Consider the following 20,610-nt stretch of genomic DNA (forward strand, 5'->3'; position numbering starts at 1 on the left):
CAATCATTTCAGAAGTCTGTAAACAATCACCCTGCTTTTATCTCCCCAGGTCGCCTGGATCGCTTCATGACTGAGCAGAAAGCAGAAGCAAAAGATGTCCTGCCAGCTGATGCAGCAAGCTCACTGCTGATTAGCACTTTCCCCCCCAAATGGTTCTAAACTTAGAGATTTCTTTTCATTATTGATCAATAATTCTGTCAATTAATGATCACTTTATGTGGCTTCACGTGTATTTGTAGAATATCTTTGTAATATCCCTTTAAATGTAATATATTTTGTCTTTGGACGTTTGTTGTTGACAATTTAGGCTCTGAGAAGTTGTGCAGTTTGCGAGTCTACAGCCGTGCTAGTGGCTCTGTGAGGCTGCTGTTTAGCACAGCGGTGCTATAAGCTGAATGTTAACATCAGCCTGCCAACATGCACCTGCACTGACAATGCTTTAGTACAAGAATTAGCATGTTAGTGTTGCAGGGTTGGGGAGTAATGGAATAGAAGTAACGGCATAATTAGGACACAAAAAGGTGACGGTATTCTGTTACAGTTACAGAAAAAAAGAGGAAATTAGATTACATTATTATTACTATTATTAAAAATAGGGATCATTATCAGGATTATAATTTTGAAACATGTTTTAAAATGAAGACGGTATAATACCAAAGATGCTCTATAACATCTGACGTCTCATTTCTAACCCGTCTGTCTTGTCATGAGTTATTCTTGTTTAGCAATGTTGTTGACTTGTATTTCAGGGTTTAGATATTATTTCTTGTTTTACCATGTCACTTTGTCTCTGTCATGAGTTCTCATTGTTTAGTTTTGTGTTTAGTGTATTCCATGTTCGGGTCACAATTTAGTCTTGTTTAGTTAAGTATTTCACTTGTTTTTTTTTGATTACATCATTTCCTGTTTTACTTTGTCACCTTGTCTCTTGTGTTGGTCCACTTCCTGCCTTTGTGTTTCCCGCTTGTTTGATTGTGCCCTGCCCTGATTGTTTTCACCTGCCCCTTGATTGTCTCACCTGTGTCTGATTAGCCTCACCTGTGTCTGATTAGCCTCACCACCCCACCTAAGTTTATTTAGTCTTTGTGCTCCCCTGTCTCGTTGCCTGTTCATTGTCGTCTATACTGTGTCGTCCATCGTGTGTGAGTCTATGTCCCTGACCTTTTTTTGGATATTCTTCGTGCTTCCCCTGATTTCCTCGTGTCCCTTGGATTACCTGTTCCTGGTTTTGTTTGGAAGTTTTTTGCTGTGTCTTTTGATTTTCCTTTTTGTCTTTTGTTGGAGTTAGATTTTGTTTGTGCATTTTTGCCTTTTATTTAATTAAATCCTTTATCTAAGTCTGCTTCTGGGTCCTCACCTTTTTGTTTAAATTGAAACCTTTACATGTCTCTCATAAATACCATGCACCTGCGCGCACACATTACCACAAACAAGTCTCACAACACCGCTCCTCAAAGTTGCCATCAACAGTCTCTGGTTGCCGTGGCCTCTGGTGAAAAACATACTTTCACTGGGTGGAAATTTTGTCATCATTTTGTCTTCGCAACATCGCAGCACAGTGCGAGTTATGCTTCCGGCTGTCATTATCTAAGTGTCAGTATCTAAATGTTAACTAACCTGTCGTCTTCCTCTACGACTACTGAACAATAGTTTGTGCCTCTGGTGAATAACATACTTAAAGTTCATTTGAATGCGCATAATTATCATGATTAATTTAAACGGGCATTCGCACAATACAAAAGTATTTATTTTCTTTCGTCTTTATTCGCAGATTTAGAATTGAAGTAATCCAAAAGTAACGGAAAGTATCAGTTACTTTAAAATTGTGATACTTGGATTAAGTTACTGATTACATTTGTTAACAGGTAGTTTTTAAAGTAACCGTCCCAACCCTGCATGTTAGCACTCTTCTTCTTCACAGCGCTACACAGAGTACAGTCAAAGTTGTCCTAAGTTCTGCAGGTATTAAGTGATAAACTACAAGAGGGACAAATTAAATGTTTATTTGATGACGGCAGTAGATGAAAAGTTCAATGTTGACTCATTGTCATTATTCGAGTAACGTTACACTACTCTCGCACACGCGCTGTTTTCAGCTAAAGTAGTTTAACTCCGCTTAGCACCATGTCAGCTGTGACCAGGAAAAGTGATGCCTCGAAGTACTTTGACAAAAAAGACGACGATCACATGCTGTGCGAGATATCTGGTGTTAAACTATAGAAATACTAGCTCGATGCTTAACCACACGCGCTTAAAGCACAAGGAGAAGCCAGCAGAGACAGACAACAGGCAGTCTCGCATCACATCATTTGCTAGCCCTGTTAGCACACATCGTTGTGATGATGATACCAGAGCGGAGAAGATTAGCCTGCTAATAACAGACATGGCGATATGCTCTCATGAAGTGTTGTGGAAGGAGAAGGCTTCTGTGAGCTGATGGCGTTTGTTGAGCCGGACAGCAGCTACGAGAATGGAAAACATGTTAAGCAACACAGAACAGAAGCCCATACAGTCCGCTACCGCTAACGTTAATTGAAAGGGTCTGTTAAGGTTGTTTAATGCTTTTGAATTTGCACAGGCTTTCTATTGTTGGCAATTTATTAAAGTAATGTTATTAAGGTGTTAATGTTCTCTTACAGGCAGACAGCCTACCATTTCCGGGCCGGGAGGTCCGTGTCCGACGTATGTTTCTTTAATGGTAAAAAATACATATATGTTGCGAGGTTCTCGATAACTCGTTCATGAGGTAATTAGATTACTCGAAATGCCCATCCTTACTAAATAGTTGTAGAGACATTAAAGTCAATCTTACTGTGGCGCTACAGGAAAAATCAGAGGATCTTAAAGTCGTTATGATTCATCGTCTGGACAGCATGAATGGATATCAGTGCCAAATGACACGATGACGCAATCAGCACAAAAGTTTGCCTTGTAAGCCTTGTAATTAACACCAACAAGTCAGGTGTATTTTTATATAACCTTACAGCCTTCAAATAACTGCAGCGTGCCTGTGTGTTCTGTCTGCTATGATTAGCTCTGGGAACAGGAGCAGCGATGATTCATAAAAGCAGTGGAGTCACTCACTCGCATCACCATCTTACAGGAACGTTTTCTACCGTCACATGTGCACGGATACCAAACAGGTGACATGTACCGACACCCACAGTGGGGAGCGTGTGACGGTGTTGATGACATATACACAGCCAGATGAAAGCATTGAAAATACCTAGGAAGGAAATGACAACTTGCTCTCTCCTCCCACATATTTCTCCAACAAATACAAGCCCGACATGAATGAATAAAGAGACTTTGAGTGTTTCCATCTATCTTTCATCTCCAACTTTCTGTCCTCTTCAAACTCCCTCCAAGGACACGGAGAGAAGACAAACTGAAAACCACAGAAAGTGAGCGGATATTGAGACAAGAAAGGGCTGTAGCCGAAGCCGTGTTGGTTATTGTTTCCAACAGGGAGTTGGAGTGTTGTGAAGGTCGGTGCGGCTCTTTGATTAAGCAAGGAATCCTATGAGGTATTACCCATCTAAATTTAGTGAGAGCCTGGCACTGACAGTGGGAGGAGAAGACGATCTGGAGGATGGGACAGATGGATAAAGGCAGATGAGAGGACGCAGAAGGAGACAGGTGGAGGGTTGATAATGTTGTGTGAGAGGCGAGAGAAAAAACAGGAGGAGAAAGAGGATGAAACCAAAAGGAGGAGATGAAAAGGATGATGCGGTGTGGGAAATAGTGAAGCGGTACAAGTTAAAGAGCTTAATGGTCATTGGAGGTGACTCAACACCCGATCCTGCCAACAAGCTTTACATTATCACCCCTTAAAGCTTCTGATCGGTTGCCAGGAAGTCAGGGAAAGCTGCAGTTCCTGTTGGCTGCCAAGAATGTTACAGCACATTTAGAGTTTGTTAGTGGAATGACGTCTGGGTTTACTTCCTGGTTTAATACCCTGTTTTAAGCATATAAGGCTACAGCCATACAGCTTAGCATAGGCTGTATAGGAATTGGACGTACCCACATACCCAATGGCCTCCACCATGTTGGGTGTTTGGACCCGGAAGTGACCATATTTGGACAAGAGGGTGAAGCAAGGGGTTGGCAAATGCTATCAAAGTTATTTAGTATGCTAAAGGCTAATTCATTAGCTAGCTTGTTAGCTACTTAACCACAGTGTTTCCAACAGCTTGAGATTCTATTTATTGTAGTGGTCAGGTTGGATTGCTACAATCGAGAATCCCACGCACCGGCGGCCACAAATAAATAAGTGTACGAGGAACCCTAAGCGATCCAACAAGCTAAGTATGGTGACACCAAAACCTGCTAATTGTTGCAAACATAAGATTAAAAATAATAAACACTTTTAGCTATATCATAAACAATTAAGTTACAGTGAAATTCACCCCCCAAAGTAAAGTTTTAAATGGGGATTAATGGGAATTGACTCGCTTTTAGAGCCAGCCTCAAGTGGCCATCAAAGGAACTGCAATCTTTGCACTTCCACGTTAGCTTTATTTTTCAGTTCATGCGGATACTGCTTGCAGACAAGGAAAACAGCTAAGCTAGCTTTAGCCACATATGATTGCCTCGCAACTCATAGTGACAAGAGTCCAGGAAGTCACTGCTACCAAATAAGAAAAAATGTATCAATGAGCTAACTTTATAACATGCTAGTGGGTAGAATACATTACCTTTGAACAGAACCAGGTTCACTCTTTATGCTAAGCTAAGCCTCTATTCTGTAGCTTCATCTTTCACAGAAATATAACAGTAGTATCAGCAAAACTCTCAGCAAAAAACAAACATGTTATTCAAAACAAACTTTAACTTCCTTATTAGCAAGCTAAAAGGCAGATCATTTTGTTAGCATGCAACACACATGTTACATGACATTTTATCCTGATAAAACATAAAGATAATCTGTGAAATCAGTATGTTTCTGTTGTGAAAAAGCTTCTTTTCTACATTAAAGAAGGTCAAAGAATAATCCTTACTAAAGGCCTTTTAATAGCAAAGCTATCGGAAGACTAGCGTCCTTTCTGCAGCATTTCCCAAGTCACCTTGTGTGCTACAGCTCCTGCTCAAAGTAAAGCCCGGAAGTCGTTGCCCTTTTCTCATTGATGAGCGTTGCTGAGTGGCCAACTTAATTATAATGCACTCGACTGCAAGCCGGACATAACAGCATCAGCTCCTCTGCAAGCCAAAAAAGATCTTTGTCCTAATAAATGTCCCGCTGTTAACGATGTTCCCATCTCCGGGTTCAATGCGCCGTATTCACCCTTTTCAAGTGATCCATGCTCGTGTGTTGATGTAATTCTCGTTTGAATCATGAAACCAAATGTTGTGTGAGCGCTGATAGCCTTAAGGTTGGAGAACTGGGCCTCGGACCAGGAGATTGTTGGCTTCAATCCCAAAATAAGCAGCAATTTCCGAGCGGGGAAGTTGAATAAATCGAATGCTGCTGTTGAAAAGCCTCTGAGAAAAGTGCATTTAACCCTCAGCTGCTTAGTGACCAGAGCACCGCGGTTATAGGGTCTGTGAGTGCCGCAGGAAAGCACACATTATGTGGTTGAATAAAAAATGATTACCCAATTCTATAAACAAATGTTCCTGTACTCCCCGTACCGAGTGTCAAGCTATGTGGCTCCGTTGTGGATTGATAAACTACATGAGGGGAAAAGGTGCCAGAGGGAAGTGAGAAGGTGTGTTTTCATGTGTGTATAAGCCTGTGTTTTTAAAATTGGATGTGACACAAAGGACGAGGTGTGAGACAGCGGCTATATGTGCTCTGAGCCGAGGGATTAAGGAGAGAGAGACGTTTGTTTCAGGGCATTTTCTGACCGCGTCCGTGTTTATCTGCAGCCAACTACATAATCTGTCTGTGTGCATGTGTCCCAATCTATAGAAAGAGTTTAAGGATGCTTTGCTGTCTTCTGTGAATGACCATGAAGTATGTTAGGATTTAAAGAAACGGTCGGCTCAGGCATGTAGACCCTCAATCATATCATATGTCACACATTGGGCGCGTGTATCCAACGACCCTTACAGCGAAATATATGGATCCATTTTTAGTCTGGGTGGCCTCAATGAGAATCAATCCTCAAATCCCTGTTAGTCTTCCTGATTAAACCTCCATACATTAATATTTTACATTAAACATTAAACAAGTAGGGATGGGAATCACAGGGTTACTCACAATACAGTACGATACAATACGATGCGATACAGTATGGTAGGATACGATACAATATGGTACGGTATGGTAGGATATGATACGATACGGTAGGTTACGATACAATATGGTAGGATACAATATAGTACAATGCGGTAGGATAAGGTATGGTAGGATACTCTACAGTACGATACGATACGGTAGGATACGATACGATGTGATACGTTAGGATACGATATAGTACGATGCGGTAGGATATGGTACGGTAGGATACAATACAATATGGTAGGATACAATACAGTACGTTGCGGTGTGATATGGTATGATATGATATGATACCGTGGGATACGATACGGTAGGATACGATACAGTACGATGCGGTAGGATATGGTACAGTATGATACGATACCGTGGGATACGATACGATACGGTACAATACGATATGGTAGGATACGATATGATACGGTAGGATAAGATACAGTACGATGCGGTAGGATCAATACAGTAGAATACGGTAGAGTAGGATACGGTAAGGTACGATACAATACGATATGGTAGGATACAATACAGTACAATGTGGTGTGATATGGTACGGTATGATACGATACCGTAGGATACGATGCGGTAGGATACAATGCGGTATGGTACGATATGGTACAATACGGTAGGATACAATATGATATGGTATGGTACGGTAGGATACGAATATAATACAATATGGTACGGTACGATACGATCAGTACACGATACAATAACGATAATATCACAATACAGTAATTCTTTCATAATTGATATTTGCATCATTTAATGACACATCATATCTGATTAACTGAAGACTACAAACTGCCCCTTAAGAGGTAAAGTGCAGCATTCATGTATTTATTATCTCCAATTTGGTGTCAGTTCCACAGAATTGGACACAAACTGAGATGAAACAATGAACGTGTTTTCAGTCGGCACATAGTTCCCTGTGCTTTCATACGGAAAGAACATCATAAAAATACACGACTAAGTGTTTTATCCTACATGGAAGTCTTTCAGTCGTACATCAACACATGCAACATACAACCGATGCTATGTTGAGTCTAAGTGCAGGCCTCTTTCTACCCTCCCACAAAATCTTGTTTGAGGTTAGAATTCCTGCTACATCAGACGCGTCCGCCTGACAGTACATTGTGCCTATAGGTGCTGCTAATGTGACTCAGAGGCGTGAGTCACAAGCGCTAAAACAAACCACAACAGTCAGGTTGTCATCGTCTGCGCAGCTTAGGGCAGCACGAGCTGGCACCCATATCCGTTGTGACACCCCCTCCCCCCTGTCTCCTTACTCCCTGTTGGACTTCCTTTTGCTGTCAGAGTATTCTCTCTTGTGTCTTCTCTCCTTCTGTCTCCCTGCATGCCACTTTCACATAGGATATGTGTGTGCTTGTGAGTGAATTCACAGCTCTTTAGCAGTTTGTTCGTACGTAGCTGTAGGATAGAAAGTGTATTTGCTGATTTCAGGACTTGAAATTGCCTTCCAGCCGCACTCCACTTTCTATATCCTCCCATAAGGATGAAAGGAGTTACTTTAAACGTGCAAAAAAGCTAATCCACTTTCCTCTCTGGTTTTTTTAATGCACGGAAATTATTTTGGGAGGTGAATCCATTTCCTAATCCCGGCTCTGCTGTTGGCCTCACATATTGAATATCAATTTCTAGGGAGGAAGACGGAGTCAGACACTCTAACTTGCTTTTCAACTCAATTCATCGACTCTCCTGTCACTGCAGTAAAGCTTGTGTTCAACAGGAGAGAAGGCTGATGTAAATACAACAGCCTGTGCTAACTAGATGACGCCGGTGCCAGAAAGTGTCTGTGTGTGTCTTCGCCTGCCCGTCCTTGCCTCTCCGTCTCACCAGGCCCTCAGCGCTGCTGGCACACATGATGCTCTTGGCTATCTTCCCTTCCCCTTCTTGGCTCTGTGGCGAAAATGTGGCCCTCGCTAAGCATGCAAGCACCAGTAAATTAGAAAGGGGATAATTGGAAATCATTCTGGAGTGGAGCCGCAGGGTGAGTTGTTAGAAAAAAGGAAGAGACGCGGCTGTTCGCGGCGCCTGAGGAGAGCTCATTTCAATCGTGACAATTCCTAAAACAATGACAGAGCTTTTGTCAGAGCTTGAGCAAAGTCCAAGACCTGCAGGAAAGACAGTCACCACTTAGCCTGTGTTTGCAATCACTCTAAGCTAAATATGATTAATCTATGTGCAGTTTATTCCTAGCATTCACACTGCCAAATTAAATAAAATGATTCTCCCACAGATGGGCCGAGCAATGTGCGGAAAAACACCTAAACGTCTAAAAATAGCATCCATTTCAAGCCTTCCAAGGTGGCCGCGGGGGGGGGGGGGGGGGGGGACTCTGCGGGTTGCCTGGTGCGGCAGAAAGACCCTTTTAAAAAGCAGGAAATATGAAAGGAAAAACACAAAAGAGACTGAAAAAACACAGAGAGAGATACAGAGAGAGAGCGCTGCCCTCTAGTAGCTTGTGTTCTCCCCTTTGTGCCTGTGACTATTTCTGTACACTTCAGCCTCCTGGGCGAGTGATGGCAAAGCTGTGAGGCAACTAGACTATATGGTCCAGAAACAGACTAACCTCAGTTACACCGCACGGCAGTGAAAACAGACTGATATCCCAACAAGATGCGGTCGATTATATAAAGAGGAGAACAAACAGCAGGCTTATATTTTTCTGATACCGAAGGCTGTTTTTGTTCTCTACATGTACATGTGTGTGTTGTTCAACTGACCATGGAGCAGGCCTTTATCTGCCGGTGCACACTGGAGGGTTCAGACTGTGGGTGGGTATTGTTATTCTGTGGGCACGACCACAGAATAACAATGAGGGAGGAGGACACAGGAAACAACATGAGGTGAGCATGTGTAAGCATATCGAGCCACACGGACGTGACGATGTGCAGGACAGGAGCCTACCAATGAAAGACATGCATGCACGTATACAAACTGTATTGACTGACACACCGTACCCTACCTGTACCGATTAAAGGCCTAAATCTTAATACATTCTGATTAGGGGTGGTATCGTAATGTATCATCACATGATCGTCTTGCAATATATTAATTATCGCAGATATTGTCACTATCTTGGTTTGAGTATCGCGTATTGTATCGTGAGTTACACCGCGATTCCCGCCCCTAACTCTGAACATGGAAGTGATTAGCCTATCTTAGCAAGGGGGGCTGCTAGCCTAGCAGCATCACATTTAAAAACTGTACATTTAGCGCATCCAAAGCTCCCTTAATTATACTTTGTGGTAATAACACCAACTCATTTGCTCATTTATCCTTTGTTGTAAATGTGTTAAACAATTTGTGTGCCACTTTAACCACAGAAAAAGTCCCCACATCCCAACAGTGTACCATTAACACAATTAGGTAACCATACTGTAACTGTCCTAGTAACATAAAAACACAGCGCTGTATCTGTATCTACTTTTATCAACCTTAAAGGGATAGTTCAGATCTTTTATAGTGGGGTTGTATGAAGAAGGCTACTTGAAATGTGTGGACTCTTCTACGTGGTACTCCTGACCCAGTCTGCAGCAGTGTTAGCTTAACTTAACTTATACTGTACATAGTACACTTACTTTTGTACCTTTTAGTACCTTTTAACCATATTCAGCAAATACTACTTGGAGTTATCATGAGGATTCCAGGCAGGAAGTTACTGCACCTGCAACAACTTAGTCTAGCACTTAACACCTTACGGAAAACACAATAATTTTTTTACTCTTAGCTCTTTGTAAAGATAAATATATGTATAGGTATAAATTGTTGGTAAGCTAGCTCTAGAGGTGTTGTAGGTGGATTCTGTTACCGTATGGGCTAACAGCTAGCCTTATGCTAAGCTAAGCTAACTGATGTAGCTTTATATTTACCAGAGTGGTATCATTCTTCTCGTAACTCGCTGAGGAAGCAAATATGCACATTTGCCATAAGCTAAGCTTTAGAAATAAGCGAAAGAGCACTTTAAGTTTTCACTTTCAACGGTGCCTGGTTAGCATTGTCCTCTGTTTCTGGTCAGGTGACCATGCTGTCATTCTTCAAACTTCTTTTTTAATATTGTTTAGGCGACTGCTTTATCAGGGTACAAACACAAGCGAGGCACAATATCTTGCTAGCTGTATACCTCCAGCAATGTAGCAGTACATATTAAGTGGAGTTAATCAAACATTATTATAGATTGCTCATTCGTCAACATAAAATATACATTGATTTAAAGGTACAGAATAAACCCTCAGAGTTTGGTAAGAAAGGTGAGATTCAGTTATGTTTTCAGTGGTGTAAGTTTTACAGGCTGAAGCTTGAAGTCTTCTTCATACATTCGTGCTTGTTAGGAAAGTGGTGCTTCTCCCATTTTACGTAAGACTTCTCCGACGAGCACACTCATTACTGATAAGGGCAACATGACATGGAGCCTGAGCTACAGTAACATCGCTGAGCAGCGCTAGACACAGACACACATTTACAGACTTTCCCTACATCAAAGGGAACGGCGCTGAGAAAAAGCAAAGGGATGGCACCGCTGAGGGAGAGTCTGACACAGAGAAAAGACTGTGTTTAAAGGGAGGATAAGCACCGAAAAAACCACCGGCGTTAAGTGAGTCTCCTCCGGGCCTTATAAAGATAGGAACCGATTAAAGGATACAGAGGAAGAAGACATAAAAGGAGGGAAATGATAAAGACATTCTGAGAAAATGTGGCAAAAAAAAGGATGAAAAGACGAAGAAAAAGTTGAGTCACCTGAGACACCTGAGTCCAGGATCAAGCCTGGATAGAAATGACAGGCTTCCGGTTGCCCTTTTAATCCTTTTAGGTAGAAGAGATTACGTCTACACACGAACACGTGTTGACACAGCATGCGCACACTCTCAACCTCCAGCATTTAACGGAAAGACATGAAGAACTTTAGCTCAGTGGATCCTCAAAAGCTAAATTCTCACATATACACCCACGGCTGGAACACAGGACAGAATAAAAGCGTACACCAGACTGTCCTGTCTGCTTCCTGCCTTACTTATTCAATAGTTCTGCAAATAAAACATGCTGTACAGTTCCTACACACACATGCACTCCCAAGGCACACACACTCTGACCCAGTCTCCTACGTCAGCAAATGATCCCCCACTGGCAGCCGACGTTATGACACAGAAGAGAGGCACAGAACGTGGGGGGTAGATGACTCAACCCAGGTGTTGTGTGCGCGTGCGTCTGCAGCCTCATTCCACAAGGTACTGCTGTTGTAAGATTAAACTAATGTTGCTGTGCTGTTTCAGCTTTTGTATTTGTACTCAGTACTTGATGAGTCAGAAATGCTCCCATTTGTTTAGCTGCATCATTCTGAATAACAAAACTAAGCTGGCTTTAAGACAAGATGGTCTTTTAAAGGACTAATCTATTTCCATTTAGAGCCTCGCAGTGGATTGGATGCCCATCTCTCCAGCATAATTGCATTTTTATCCATGCTTGGACTTAATTAACAACAGCAGAGGGACCAAAACTTAAAAGAAATTGTCTTTAATGGTGCTGCCACTATTGTAAACAAATGGCGGCCATCTTGAATGCTACCGTAGCAGTGGGACAGTGAATAATCCATTGAAGCACGCATTACTCTGTAGCATAGGAACAAAAATGCTCTCCAGTCTGTATTGTCACAACAATTTAAAGGGCCAGTTCGCTGATTTTCAACCTCAGTCCTATCATGCTATTATGGGAAGCTAACGCCATTATGGTAGGAAAAAAATGAGATAGGACGCTATCCGCTTCTACAATGGGCCCAGAAAAACCAGGGAGCTCACTAAACTACACTTCCTCAATCTAGGACGCCCGCCTCCGATGTCATGTCTCGTTAAAAATCGTCAGGTTTGTAATGTAGACTGCAGACCTGAAGATTTTTTAGACGATCCACCGGTATATTCTCGTCGTAGTTCGGATTCTGTACCGCTCTGAGCGATCGCCTGCAGCGAAACGGTAGTATTTCACTCCAGCGTCTCTCGCTGGGTCGTTCCTTTCAGAGGGAGGGGCGCAATGCAGGCTGGGTGTTGTAGGAATGTAGAATGGGCGAAACCACGAGCTGTTTGTACAACTTTCTCCACAGCTATGGCGCCAATTTCAAATATAATTGCTTCTATCGATTACAGACAACACCAGCTTTGAGTGACAGTGGCCAGGGGCGAACTGCTCCTTTAAGGGTAAATATTTCATATATGATGTGTTGTGAAATTAGCATAGACAAAACTGTCATTCCATCTTTTATAGTAAATGTTCTATGGCTTGTAAACAACCTGATTAATTGACATTTGGGGGATGTTTACTTTTAGGAGGAGAGTTAGATGAGAAGATTGATACCAAGTTCTGTAGATATGAAGCTACGGCTAACAGTCGGTTAGCTCTGCCAACCAACAAACTGGAAATAGCAGGAAACAGTTAGCTGGGCTCAGGGGAAGATACCAAAATCACTACTACCATTAATACATAGAATCTTGTTTGTATAATTAATTAAATAACTTAAGTGTGAAAACAATAATTCGCTGTTTATAGAGTGTTTAGTGTCCAAAATAAGCTAAGCTAACCAACTGCTGGTTGTTGAAAGACAAACAAAAGAGCTACCATCTTCTCATCTAATTATTTGACAGACACAAATAAGAGTATATCATCATCATACTAAAGAAAAGTATATTTTTCTTTGAAGTCAGTCAGTTTGCAGGTTTTCCCTTTTATAAAATTAAAGTTTATTGTCCCAGAGAAGTGACCATTTCCTGTACATATATATGATGTCAATTCCAAGCTTAGTGTCACTCACTGCTACAGTGGGCTCTCCCGTGAGCCAGAAATACACAGCAAATTACTTAAGACTAAAAGACACTAAAGCCACCAGCTAACAAAGTAGCTAACACGTGAAGCCTGGATCCAGCTGACCTGTGACAAACACATGACTGCTCCGTGGATCGCATGACCGTGTTAAGAGGATGCGATCATACGTCCCGACATGAGTGACCTTTGACTTTCACCGAGCACGGCTAATATTCAATGAATGTGCAATACAGTGAGGATTACAAGAGACAATAACCGACACTTTAGATGGAATATTAAGCGGGGAAGCATGTGTGATTATATTTTGCCAGCATGCTGAGAGAGCACTCAAGCAAAAGCACTTCTTGGCCTCTATTACCAAAATATACTGATTGTACACCATAGAGTGCCATCTGTTCTGTGGATCTCCACAGTCTTGGGATGATGCTCTGATATGAGACAAAACACCACAGTAGCGCCAGTACACTAGACCCCACCCCTCGGGAGATAAGCAGGCCAAGAGTGTTTGGTTTCCACGTCATCATTCGGCAAACAAGACCCAGAATGGACAAAACTCTGGTATACACAAACACGTACATACCAGTACATTTCTGTACACACAACCAAACAAGTACGCACACAAGCAAACCCATGCAGACTATCAAGTTTCAGAGTCAAGTGTCAATTGTTTGAAGTGCTCTTCAATGATGAGACGTCCATTCAAACAACCTAATTTATCTTGACATTTCTGGCCGCCCTCTCCACTAAAGAACGCCTGATAGTAATGAGACTGGCATTTTAAAACGCAAGATAATTGACCGCATCCATTCATTCAGCAGTCTCACATGTGCAGATGTCTTTGCTAGGTCTGTTTGGAATACACTAATGTACTTAGCAGAACTCATAACATTATATCTTCCTTTCAGAGGACTTTGGGACGATGCAGTGCTAAAACTCCGGCGTTCCTGATGATCTTTACTGTGACCTATTTCAATGAAACATTGAGAGGATGTTTGCGATCTATTTATATGCGACAGAATGCATAAATTACTGGTAGGTGCAGTGTGTTAAAACAACAGAAAGCTATAAGGTTAAAGACAATAGTAGGTGTCTTACCTCTCCTAGATGAGGAGTCGGATTAAATCCACACAGATTGCACACTTTCTTCTTGCACTCGGTGCAAAGGCTGAAGTTGGGTGTGTCTGCCGAACCAACGTTCAGATCCACATTACAGAGAGGGCAGTTTTCCTTGGTCGTCGGGGCTGGGGCAGGTGCTGGTTCCTTGTCTTCCTGCTCCATGGAAATTGTTCTGGGAGGTTTCTTGGACCTGGCAGGTGGGGTGTCAGGAGCAGAATCCGAATCAGGAGGCGACCCAGGAGCAGAGAAGGGAGAGTCAGGTGGTGATCCGGGGTCAGAGTCTGGCAGCGACCCAGGTGGGGAATCTGCGGCCTTGTCTTCCTCTCCGGTGACAATGTTGGTGGCTGAACTCAAAAGCGAAGATCCAAAGCTGAACATCTGAGAAGCAGCAGCCGGAGGTTTTGCTGCCTCTGTCAACCCTCCAAAACCTCCGAACAACTTCCCCGCCACCGACTCCTCCTGCTTTGCCGCCGCCTGCGCTTGAGGCTTCGACGAGTCCATCAAACCGCCCAACCCGCCAAAGAACCCTCCAGCAGCTTGGGAAGCAGCCGCAGGAGGTTTGGCCACGTCCGTTAAACCTCCGAGACTGATACCTCCTAACCCCCCAAAGAAGCTGGACTCCTGTTTGGCTTTAGCCGGAGACTGCTGGGGAGTGGACTTCTGCTGGATGGGGCGGCCGGTCTTGGGGTCAATTTTGGGGGATCCTCCCATTGAGGAACCTGGGGAAGAAGGTCCAGGAGAGGAAGGAGATTTCTGCCTTGGTGTGGTTGGCGGCGTTAACCCTTGGTCGGTGGTACTTTGCTGCTTTATCAGCAGCTTGCCAGGCTTTCCGGGCGCCTGTCTCTGGGGGGAGGGTGGGGCCGAGCCTTGTTTGGGTTTCGTCATGCCGGGGGGATCCATACCTCCCATCGCTCGCTGCATCTGGCAGTTCAGACAGAGCCACTCTTTACCCTGTGAAGAAACAAGAGATGGGTTAGGTTTGACTGGAACAAATTTCAAGCAGAGACATCAACGGCATGCACAATTACAGTATACACACAGGAAAGCATATCTAATTAAACCTCTACAATAACAATTTTCTTTTTGTTTAGCGTAAAATGAAGACAAATTTAGAGACATGTACGTGAATGAGTGTTTCTAATGAGCTGAATCCTGTTTTCCCCAAACAAATTGCTTCATATAAAATAAGATCATTTAAATCTGGCAATTTGCGAATAAGTCAAAGAAGGCAGCAGGACATTTATATACCGACATTTAAGGCATATTTGTAATCTTTTCTTTACATTAAATGTTTGTTTCTTCATGATTTAGAATAAACAAAGTGTTCCTGATTATTTCATTTCAGCAATAACACGATGTCTTCAAACCAAACGCATATTTTCAACATGGCAGTCAGCAGAAAAGCTCTACTAAGACTGTATAAATGCTGTTTGATGCTGTTCCCAAGAAGCCTGCCTACAGTACAGTGCTCTTTCTTCAGTGTATAGCTTATCTCCTTGGTTTCCAATGTGTGCAAACCACAGTGCTTAAAAGGGCCAATGTTGACGATTTGATCACAATCTTAGCCAGAACAATGAGTGTATTATTTTGAGCGTAATGGTACCTATAGCATACATTGACCGAGATAAGGTCCATTCAACCAACCTAAAATGTACACAGAGTCCACTGTAACAGAAAGCGTATTGTATTATATTATTATATTGTATTTGAAGATGACTGCCAAAAATATCAATCTGCTAAACAATGACCCAGACTTTGATCTACGTAGTATAGCACAAATCCCAAAAAGAAGCTCGAGCAGAAGGAAGCAGTCACTCTGCTGTGCCGTAATCAAGGCCCACCAGCGTTTACCGTCCATGTGTGACGGAGCGTCCTCACTGGCTGGCACAGTATCTTCCTGTGGCCATGACATGAGTCACCTTGATCACCACATTCCCCGGGTCCATATGGTCCCTCTGTTCCTCAAATCATGTGCCACTCTTATGAGATGCACTTCCTCTGCCAGCCTCAGAGAACAGCAATATGCTGCTAACAGGATGTAGATAAACTCAGCCTTACAGTAAACATACTGAATTCCCCCCTTAGCAAATTATTTGGTCTAATATCACCGTTTTACCTATTTATATTGGGAAAAAAAGGAAATTATGGAGGGCTTGCGTGTTTCAGTTCCCTCACAGTGTATCCAAAGGTTAGTTAGGATGTTGATTGAAGTCTTTTTGAGAACATTTTTAGTCTAAATTCTCCAGGAAATTAGCTTTTAGAATGAGAAAGACAGAAGAAAGATAGTAATCACTGTCTTACCGCTGAGTCTGGGGGGCTGAACCCACAGAGGCTGCAGACCTGGTTCTTACACTCAGTGCAGTTACTGTAATTAGGAGGATCCTTGGACCCAATGTTCAGCTGGGTGGTCTTACACAGAGGACAGAGACCACCTCCAGGCTTTCCAGGCCCCTGCTGACCAGGAGGTCCTGCACTCTTAGCTGGTTCCCCAGGATGAGCCCCTGGTGGCCCTTGCTGTTTTGGTCCTTGTTGAGGGGGTCCACCTTTTTGCTGGGGAGGTACACCCTGTTTGGGGCCTGGACCTGGTGGACCTTGACCTGGTTTGGGGCCCTGTTGCCCTGGGGGTCCTTGGCCTGGTGGTCCCTGACCTTGCCTGGGTCCCTGCCCAGGAGGTCCTTGGCCAGGAGGACCCTGGCCTGATTTGGGTCCCTGCCCTGGGGGTCCTTGGCCCGGTGGTCCCTGACCTTGCCTAGGTCCCTGCCCTGGGGGTCCTTGGCCTGGCGGTCCCTGACCTTGCCTGGGTCCCTGCCCAGGGGGTCCTTGACCTGGTGGTCCCTGACCTTGCCTGGGTCCCTGCCCAGGAGGTCCTTGGCCAGGAGGACCCTGGCCTGATTTGGGTCCCTGCCCTGGGGGTCCTTGGCCCGGTGGTCCCTGACCTTGCCTAGGTCCCTGCCCTGGGGGTCCTTGGCCTGGTGGTCCCTGACCTTGCCTTGGTCCCTGCCCAGGGGGTCCTTGGCCAGGAGGACCTTGACCTTGCTTGGGTCCCTGTCCTGGGGGTCCTTGCCCTGGCTTTGGCCCTTGTCCAGGAGGGCCCTGACCCTGTTTTTGAGGTGGTCCCTGTTGTGGTCCCTTTGGCCCTGGCCCTTGTTGAGGCCCCTTGCCTGGGGGCTTCCCTCCCTGCTTGGACTCAGGTGCAGGTGCACCTCCCTCCTCCTCGTCCCCAAACAGTCCAAACTTGGGCACGTTGACAGTGTCGCCTATGGAGGAAATGGAGGAGGAGACGGAGGAGGTCATGGAGGACACGGCACTTAGGGGGTTGGCCCCGCTGAGGAAGCTGGAGCCAAACATGCCGGAGGACTTAGTCTCTGGGTCTTTAGGCTCCTGCCGGAATCTGGATTCAAAAAGGCTGAGGGAGGAGGGGCTGCGGCCCGGTGTGGGCCTGCCTGGTGGACCCTGGTTGAAGGCGTCTACAGTGCGGCTCTTACTGAGACCTGTAGGGCCCCTGGAGGCCCCTACCTGCTGGGAACGCTGCTGGGCATCAGATTCTGACGGTCTGGAAAAAGAAAACAAATACCATTGTTAGTCTTGTTATTACTTTTTGGCAAAGTGAGAGAATCTTTTAAGCCTCTAAGTTCACACGACTCATAGCTGAAGTGCCAAAATAAAACCAACAGACTGACTGCAACTATTAAGACTGGATAGTGATGTAATACGTGTTAGCTCTTTTATCTCCATTATCCCAAAATTTGTCAAAATAATGTTTTTGATGACATTTGAGACATGGACACGAGACAAGACAATAACTTTTTTAAACACCAACACTCATTCTGCCTAAACATTACTTTACATTAGACTGACATTAATAAGTATCAGTCCATAATGAACATGATTAGCATATGGGTTACTGATAAATGAGATAACGTGAAACAACCAAGTGCACTTCATACAGTAAGTGAAACCAAAGTGTTTCTCTTTCCAAAGATCAAATGAATTCTGTGGTAATACGGGTGAGGATGTGATTTCCACATGAATCATCCACTTTTGTATTTGAGTTCTTCCCCACAATGTTTCATCAATTTGCCCTTTTTCCATCTCCATTGATATTGCTTTGGATATTTGCTTTCTCCTCTGCCTCTACTATAGCATCATTGAGCTAATAATAAAGCTAGCCCCTTTGTAATCTCAGGCCCTTTTCAACACATGAGCGAGCACAAAATGTGTGGCCAGTGGCCCTCGGGTGAAGCTGACAGGAAAGTGAATACCGCTGAATGACATGGAGTGTAGATCATTGAGATAGAGAGAGGGAAATGCTCGGCTCAGCGGGGGTAAGCTGAGACATCTTTGTTAGCCCAGGCTGAGAGGCGACATACACAACCTACACACAGTGCTGGGCATGAGGGAGAAAGTCAATGGACTGATTGGATAATGTGTGCCATTGCAATTTATATATATATTGGTCTAAGCTAACTACATTATTTTTTACAAGGAGTTCTGGGTAAAAAGAGCCCAGCAAACATCAGACATCAGAAGTAGTGGTGTTTATTCCACTGTAGCTCAATTTCAGCACCACGGACAGCGACTAGACTGAAGATGACAGCAACAGAAGATGAAATCCGACTTTTACATTTTAAAAGCAGCAGGAGGGGAAGTCTATGTGTGATGACATTAACGCTGCTGTTCTATTTTTAGTCATATTAATATTGATGCACCCCTCCCCCCTCCTCCAGCTCGGATATAAATAACAACTCTCCCCCAATTGGAGCCAATTAGCAACACCAAAAGTCATCCTACATGTACAAGATATCAAGGAACACTCCACGATTATATATATGAAATTAAATCTGAAACATTATGGATCTGGCAGGATATTGTTTTCACTGGCAGCATCCTTCCTCCCCCTCCACAACACAGTACATTTCCCACACACAACTGGAATTCATAAGAAGACCGTTTAATTGGCAATATTAGAGGGAGATTGGCTCCACTGCTGATGATGGTGGCGTATATGTTTGCCAGGGTGTTAAGGCGTCGTTCAAAGGGGAAAAAAATACACTGGGCACGACAGATTTCCTTACCCAGCAGGCATTTCGAAAATTTCGCACAAATACTGGAGGTGTGTCTCTTACGCTCTGATCTCACACAGACAGACAAACCGCGGACAGTGAGCCAAACAATTCACCCTATCGGGCTAATTTTAGAAATTAAATCTTAGAAAACCCAAGTATGGCGAGCTTTTAAAGCAAGGCATGCATGAAGAATAGTAGATACACAACGTTCAAAGCCGCAGCTTATCAATTGAACGTGCCAAGCTAATACTAGAGCTGCATTAGAAAGACCACTATCTCTTTCTGTCATGCAGATGATCAGATCTTTTTAATGATAATCCATTACAGAGAGCTCTAAGAATGAAACCGCTTCTTGGTGCGGTTAGTGGGATTAAAAATGGGCGTGAACTAGCTCCCTTAAAGCATCTTTCCAGATGATGCTCCACACAATCACAACACATCCACCTTTTCCTCTCTCACGTTTCCCTGCCTGGTTGGTGTGGGTATTTTAAGTGCACCAGAAAATTAAACCAAAAAAAATGCTGGTTAGAAAGCCCTGCCTTCGTGCAGCTGCAGCGCCTCCAGGCTGCCTGCCCTGCGCCCTTGACATCGCGGCGGCGAGCTGCCTCCTTTGCTCCTCGGTCAGTTCCTCCAGTTTGACCGGAGTCCCATCGGAGACCCGGACGAAGCCGCCCTTCCCGTCCGGTGCCAGCCCCTCCGGCAGCCCAGACAGCGGCCCTTCGCCTCCTTCCAGGCTCGCTTCGTTCCCCATGATCGACCCCTCCCGTCCCCCCCTTGTATTCGGATCAATGCACGATCCGAGCTCCTGTTTGCGGTTTTATGTCCAAAGTGCGCAGCGAACACGGTGTTCCTCGGTGTGTCGGAGCATCTCAGACGGTGGATGTTGTGTGGTTACTTCCCTTCCCTGTGCTGTCTCTCCATTTCCCTCGGTCCTCCTTGTTTTTCTGTGTCGCGCATCTCTGCAGCTGTACACCACAGTTACCACAGTTTTCCGTGAGGGGGGTCTCTCTCTGTCTTACTATTGCTCACAGTCACAGAAGGTGGTTTCCGGTAGATTTAAAAAATAAAATACCTAATTAGCTGGCATAATTAAGGTAAGTTATCTAGTTTCGCGTAAATATACGTTAATAAGCTTACAGGATGCAGCACCTGCAATTAATCCAAACATTAGAAACCGTACTACTCGTATACACTACTATACTTGTGCATTAAGTAGCTTAATCTAAAATCAATAAGCCGTGTAGGTCGCACATTAAACGTGTGGAAAGAGTGGTTTAAGGTTTCACTTAAAATTTTCCGCGATAAATCTTGTATAGATGCATTTTTCAGGCTTGTACAGTCACACCAAACATCAATTACTTCCGTTTATCACCGGCTAAC

General features: G+C 44.0%; 1 protein-coding gene across 1 annotated transcript in view; it reads right to left on the reverse strand.

Annotated features, from left to right (window-relative positions):
- The window catches only part of pcloa (piccolo presynaptic cytomatrix protein a), a 65,106-nt gene extending 45,110 nt beyond the window's left edge, over nucleotides 1–19,996 (reverse strand). Inside the window, exons 1-3 of the mRNA XM_069671648.1 lie at nucleotides 19,770–19,996; nucleotides 16,466–17,717; nucleotides 14,144–15,115 (exon numbers count right to left, since the gene is read on the reverse strand). Coding sequence (XP_069527749.1) covers nucleotides 14,144–15,115; nucleotides 16,466–17,717; nucleotides 19,770–19,981 — 2,436 coding nt within the window. The 5' untranslated portion in view covers nucleotides 19,982–19,996. The remainder of the gene's footprint in view (nucleotides 1–14,143; nucleotides 15,116–16,465; nucleotides 17,718–19,769) is intronic.
- Between the last annotated feature and the right edge of the window lie 614 nt (nucleotides 19,997–20,610).

Source organism: Semicossyphus pulcher, unplaced genomic scaffold (assembly GCF_022749685.1).
Source record: "Semicossyphus pulcher isolate SPU_LCO1_2020_fin unplaced genomic scaffold, fSemPul1.0.p SCAF_20, whole genome shotgun sequence".
NCBI classification, from domain to species: Eukaryota; Metazoa; Chordata; class Actinopteri; order Labriformes; family Labridae; genus Semicossyphus; species Semicossyphus pulcher.